This window comes from Poromitra crassiceps (genome assembly GCF_964638095.1).
Source record: "Poromitra crassiceps genome assembly, chromosome: 4".
NCBI classification, from domain to species: Eukaryota; Metazoa; Chordata; class Actinopteri; order Beryciformes; family Melamphaidae; genus Poromitra; species Poromitra crassiceps.
The window spans coordinates 43,722,297-43,729,796 of record NC_139626.1 but is presented as its reverse complement, the minus strand read 5'-3'; the positions used below and the strand labels follow the sequence as shown (position 1 = coordinate 43,729,796).

Genomic DNA, 7,500 nt, shown 5'->3' with positions numbered 1-7,500 from the left:
CAGGCCATGCATACAAATATACACATGCTCCTGCTACAAGCCATGCATACACATATACACATGCTCCTGCTACAGGCCATGCATACAAATATACACATGCTCCTGCTACAAGCCATCTATACAAATATACACATGCTCCTGCTATAAGCCATCTATACAAATATACACATGCTCCTGCTACAAGCCATGCATACACATATACACATGCTCCTGCTACAGGCCATGCATACAAATATACACATGCTCCTGCTACAAGCCATCTATACAAATATACACATGCTCCTGCTACAAGCCATCTATACAAATATACACATGCTCCTGCTACAGGCAATGCATACAAATATACACATGCTCCTGCTACAGGCCATCTATACAAATATACACATGCTCCTGCTACAGGCCATCTATACAAATATACACATGCTCCTGCTACAGGCCATCTATACAAATATACACATGCTCCTGCTACAGGCCATGCATACAAATATACACATGCTCCTGCTACAAGCCATGCATACAAATATACACATGCTCCTGCTACAGGCCATCTATACAAATATACACATGCTCCTGCTACAAGCCATGCATACAAATATATACATGCTCCTGCTACAAGCCATGCATACAAATATACACATGCTCCTGCTACAAGCCATGCAAACAAATATACACATGCTCCTGCTACAGGCCATCTATACAAATATACACATGCTCCTGCTACAAGCCATGCAAACAAATATACACATGCTCCTGCTACAGGCCATCTATACAAATATACACATGCTCCTGCTACAAGCCATGCATACAAATATACACATGCTCCTGCTACAAGCCATGCATACAAATATACACATGCTCCTGCTACAGGCCATGCATACAAATATACACATGCTCCTGCTACAGGCCATCTATACAAATATACACATGCTCCTGCTACAGGCCATCTATACAAATATACACATGCTCCTGCTACAAGCCATGCATACAAATATACACATGCTCCTGCTACAAGCCATCTATACAAATATACACATGCTCCTGCTACAGGCCATCTATACAAATATACACATGCTCCTGCTACAGGCCATGCATACAAATATACACATGCTCCTGCTACAAGCCATGCATACACATATACACATGCTCCTGCTACAGGCCATGCATACAAATATACACATGCTCCTGCTACAAGCCATCTATACAAATATACACATGCTCCTGCTACAAGCCATCTATACAAATATACACATGCTCCTGCTACAGGCCATGCATACAAATATACACATGCTCCTGCTACAGGCCATCTATACAAATATACACATGCTCCTGCTACAGGCCATCTATACAAATATACACATGCTCCTGCTACAGGCCATGCATACAAATATACACATGCTCCTGCTACAAGCCATGCATACAAATATACACATGCTCCTGCTACAGGCCATCTATACAAATATACACATGCTCCTGCTACAAGCCATGCATACAAATATACACATGCTCCTGCTACAAGCCATGCATACAAATATACACATGCTCCTGCTACAAGCCATGCAAACAAATATACACATGCTCCTGCTACAGGCCATCTATACAAATATACACATGCTCCTGCTACAAGCCATGCAAACAAATATACACATGCTCCTGCTACAGGCCATCTATACAAATATACACATGCTCCTGCTACAAGCCATGCATACAAATATACACATGCTCCTGCTACAAGCCATGCATACAAATATACACATGCTCCTGCTACAGGCCATGCATACAAATATACACATGCTCCTGCTACAGGCCATCTATACAAATATACACATGCTCCTGCTACAGGCCATCTATACAAATATACACATGCTCCTGCTACAAGCCATGCATACAAATATACACATGCTCCTGCTACAAGCCATCTATACAAATATACACATGCTCCTGCTACAGGCCATCTATACAAATATACACATGCTCCTGCTACAGGCCATGCATACAAATATACACATGCTCCTGCTACAAGCCATGCATACACATATACACATGCTCCTGCTACAGGCCATGCATACAAATATACACATGCTCCTGCTACAAGCCATCTATACAAATATACACATGCTCCTGCTACAAGCCATCTATACAAATATACACATGCTCCTGCTACAGGCCATGCATACAAATATACACATGCTCCTGCTACAGGCCATCTATACAAATATACACATGCTCCTGCTACAGGCCATCTATACAAATATACACATGCTCCTGCTACAGGCCATGCATACAAATATACACATGCTCCTGCTACAAGCCATGCATACAAATATACACATGCTCCTGCTACAGGCCATCTATACAAATATACACATGCTCCTGCTACAGGCCATCTATACAAATATACACATGCTCCTGCTACAGGCCATCTATACAAATATACACATGCTCCTGCTACAGGCCATCTATACAAATATACACATGCTCCTGCTACAAGCCATGCATACAAATATACACATGCTCCTGCTACAGGCCATGCATACAAATATACACATGCTCCTGCTACAAGCCATGCATACAAATATACACATGCTCCTGCTACAGGCCATGCATACAAATATACACATGCTCCTGCTACAGGCCATGCATACAAATATACACATGCTCCTGCTACAAGCCATCTATACAAATATACACATGCTCCTGCTACAGGCCATGCATACAAATATACACATGCTCCTGCTACAAGCCATCTATACAAATATACACATGCTCCTGCTACAGGCCATGCATACAAATATACACATGCTCCTGCTACAGGCCATCTATACAAATATACACATGCTCCTGCTACAGGCCATGCATACAAATATACACATGCTCCTGCTACAGGCCATGCATACAAATATACACATGCTCCTGCTACAAGCCATCTATACAAATATACACATGCTCCTGCTACAAGCCATGCATACAAATATACACATGCTCCTGCTACAAGCCATGCATACAAATATACACATGCTCCTGCTACAGGCCATCTATACAAATATACACATGCTCCTGCTACAGGCCATGCATACAAATATACACATGCTCCTGCTACAGGCCATCTATACAAATATACACATGCTCCTGCTACAGGCCATGCATACAAATATACACATGCTCCTGCTACAGGCCATCTATACAAATATACACATGCTCCTGCTACAAGCCATGCATACAAATATACACATGCTCCTGCTACAGGCCATCTATACAAATATACACATGCTCCTGCTACAAGCCATGCATACAAATATACACATGCTCCTGCTACAGGCCATGCATACAAATATACACATGCTCCTGCTACAGGCCATCTATACAAATATACACATGCTCCTGCTACAAGCCATGCATACAAATATACACATGCTCCTGCTACAGGCCATCTATACAAATATACACATGCTCCTGCTACAAGCCATGCATACAAATATACACATGCTCCTGCTACAGGCCATCTATACAAATATACACATGCTCCTGCTACAGGCCATCTATACAAATATACACATGCTCCTGCTACAAGCCATGCATACAAATATACACATGCTCCTGCTACAGGCCATCTATACAAATATACACATGCTCCTGCTACAGGCCATCTATACAAATATACACATGCTCCTGCTACAGGCCATCTATACAAATATACACATGCTCCTGCTACAGGCCATCTATACAAATATACACATGCTCCTGCTACAGGCCATGCATACAAATATACACACGTGGAAGTGCAGACGTTTTACATCCAAATGCACACAGGCTCAGCATCTCATGAATAGAAGCAAACACTCACTCCGCATTTTGAGAGCAGTTTGCCTCCTTAAAGTGATATATTGGAGCAGTGATTCCCAACCAGGCGTACGTGCACCATAGGGGTACTTGAGCAGCTTGCAGGGGGTACTCGGAAAGATTGGGGATTACAATTTATTTCCAACTGTTACACTACTCTGTGAAGAGGTCACGTTCACGCATGTCAAAACTGTGTGCAAACCAACTAGCTAGCAAACATGGATAAATGGCTCAAACGTCCTGGTTCTTTATGGCAAAGTCCTGACAAATAATGAAATGAAGCCAGCCATCTACAGAGGCACCAGAGCAACACAGGAAGTCTTGGTAAAACTGATAGTTTTTCCAATTGTAAACTGTCAGAATTGTTCATTCATTCACTGTCATTTAATCAGTTAGTATCTAACACTGTTAGATACTAAAGCTGCGTTCACACCGACCTATTAAAGTTTTTCGCTGGCATCGAGTTTACATACAAAGTCAATGCAAACGAGCGATTGAGCGTATATTCGCCCGGGAGAAAAATCGCTGGGCGACAGAGCGATAGGGAGAAAATACGCTCGTCGCCCGAGATGAAATATCCCAACTCGAGCGAAAATACGCTGGCATCAGTCGCTCGCCGCTCAACGCTGATTGGCTGCCGCGTGAGAGCGAGTCAAGGATCACACTGGCTTGGAACAAACCACTGGTTTATTGTGTGGCAACAAACCGCATTGACAGGCTGACAGCTGACATGAAGTGAAGTCTGTACTACCGGTATGGAGCTCGCATTAGGAGCACGCTCTAGGCTTAGCTTGTAAACAGCTACGGTGGCTCGTAGTGGACAAACATCATGACATTGCGTAACGTTATAGCCCCCACATGTCCGTCAATTCGTGTGCCTGTTGATGAGCGATTTAAACAGAGCGATAGAGCAATTCCAAAGGGTTGAATCAAGCGACAGAGCGAAAAATAAATATCTCGGTGTGAACACAGCTTAACAGTTTAACATGAGTTTAATAGAACAACTTTAGGAGAATCATCAACAATGAGTGAGGAGGTACTATTGGCATGGCATAACACTTCAAGGGGTACATAAGACAAAAGAGGTTCGGAAGCACTGTATTAGAGTGATATATTTCTTATTGAAATGAAATGTTTGGATGGGACATAAATAATATAGGTGTGTAAGCTACTGCTGATAAGGACCCTGATGAAGACCTGGTCGCAACGCGTTGGTCATTTTTCTAAACATTTTGCCATGTAAAATAAAGGCATTTTAATTTTTCACAGATACTAAAGTGTGCCTTGCATCGTTTTTGACGGAGACTTGAATGAACTTTCATTCAGTTTCATTTCAGTGTGACTCTCTCTCCCTCTCTCTCTCTCTCTCTCTCTCCCTCTCCCCAGATGGTGCAGTTAGGTTGGCAGGGGGTGCAGGGAGCTATGAGGGACGTTTAGAGGTCTTCTACCGTGGCCAGTGGGGGACAGTGTGTGATGACGGCTGGGCCGACTCCAACACACACGTGGTGTGCCGACAACTTGGTTACAGGTAATGTGTGGTATGCATGCACTCACACACACACACACACACACACACACACACACACACACACACACACAGACACACACACACACACACACACACACACACACACAGACACACACACACACACACACACACACACACACACACACACACACACACACACACACACACACACACACACACACACACAGACACACACACACACACACACACACACACACACACACACCTGCACACACACCATTCATGCGTAAGTAAAATGATGTGCCCACCTTGCAGGTCAGGTGAGACCCTCCTGTATGAGGGCTTAGACATCACCCCGCTACCGCGCTTCGGGGTGGGCTCCGGGCCCATCCTGCTGGACGACGTGAGCTGCACGGGGAAGGAGCCGGCGCTGCTGCTGTGCAAGAGGAAGGAGTGGCTCCGACACGACTGCACCCACCACGAGGACGTCAACGTCATCTGCAGCCGCGAGCGCACCGGAGACGGCCTTCCTGCCAGTAAGACTGAGTCTTCAACTCCTACCAGAAATCATGTTTAAAACACAAGGGAGTCTCTAATTATGATCACGATGATGATAACGATGATAATTATGATGATGATGATGATAATGACGACGATGGTGATGATGATTACAACATTTATTGATATATATATATACAGAGAAAAAAGTGCATAAAAAGGACGTAAAGCAAGAGATGCAATTACAGAAATGATATAATAAATATAAAATTATTTTATTAAATATTATTAATATATAAGATACGACATTATTATATATATTATTACTTATATATTACTTAAACAGTTACTATAAAATATACATACATACACACACGTGCACACACACACACACACACACACACACACACACACACACACACACACACACACACACACACACACACACACACACACACACATAATTAAAATGTGTGTGTGTGTGTGTGTGTGTGTGTGTGTGTGTGTGTGTGTGTGTGTGTGTGTGTGTGTGTGTGTGTGTGTGTGCGTGTGTGTGTGGCTGCATATTCATGACGATGAAGCGTCTAGACACACTGTAAGGTGTATCTTGGTATGCATGTGTATTTACATATTCATAAAGGACAAAGACTTTCCCCATATGTTTCCTGCTGTTGCTCTTTGACAGACATATGAGAGTTATCATCCCTCTATTTCAAACATCTAGGTCGGGTTGTTATAGCAACACCCCTGGAAATGTGCAGTCCATGTGCGTGCGGGGTTGGGCAGTTATCGATTGGGGAGGGGGGCTTAGCAAGAAAACAAGCACACACACACACACACACACACACACACACACACACACACACACACACACACGCACGCATCCAGGTCTTGCTACGGACCCGTATGTGCCAAGAATACTGATCCCAAGTCCTCAGTTTAAAACAAAGACCACCGCAGCACCAGGCCAACTTTCCACCAACAACACACAGTCAGTCAGTGGAAGAACAGAACAAAAACAACGAAGAAGAATTTCCCTTCCCGACACACGAGGGAATGGGAGCGCAGGCTGATCCGAGATCTGTGCAGTGTTGCCAGATTGGGCACTTTTCCCGCCAATCGGGCTGTTTTAGGTTGCATTGTGTCGCGCGGTTGTTTCCATAGACGTGCGTTTGCTCGGGCGGGTTTTGTGTGTGCCCGTTTTGTGCGCTTTGAACTTTGTCTTTTGGGCTGGGAATCATCTGCTGTATCTGGCACCCCTGGATCTGTGTCTTTATATCAGTGCCAAACTCAACCTGCAGTCAGACGTGATCGCGCTGAGCTGGGGAAACTTAACAATGGTCAAGAGGCAGATACGGGATAATAGAAGTCACGCTAAGCTTTAATAGGCACAGCTGCCAATTGGCTTATCCCGCCTTAACAACTGTAACAGTCTGTAAAGTCATCAGGATTTTAAGCGAACGCTGTAAAAAGCCTCAGTGTGGTTCATGTCACTTCCCTCACGCCGCCTCCTCACCGACCACGTCATGCAGAGCCAGGCGCTATAGCGGGCGGGCATGCTGCCACACCACCACGAAACCCTGCTGCAACGCAGCACCTCTTACCTCGGGATATAATGAGAGACGCGGGGACGGCGTGAGTGCCGGCTGAAAGACATGGGGGGAAGGGACGAATGG

At 44.3% G+C, this 7,500-nt stretch overlaps 1 protein-coding gene across 1 annotated transcript in view; it reads left to right on the top strand.

Moving 5' to 3' along the window:
• The window catches only part of prss12 (serine protease 12), a gene marked incomplete at its 5' end in the record, with an annotated part of 47,342 nt that overhangs the window by 15,900 nt on the left and 23,942 nt on the right, over positions 1-7,500 (top strand). The window contains 2 exons of the mRNA XM_083634959.1: positions 5,224-5,365; positions 5,642-5,862. Of these exons, the coding sequence (XP_083491085.1) occupies positions 5,224-5,365; positions 5,642-5,862 (363 nt within the window). The remainder of the gene's footprint in view (positions 1-5,223; positions 5,366-5,641; positions 5,863-7,500) is intronic.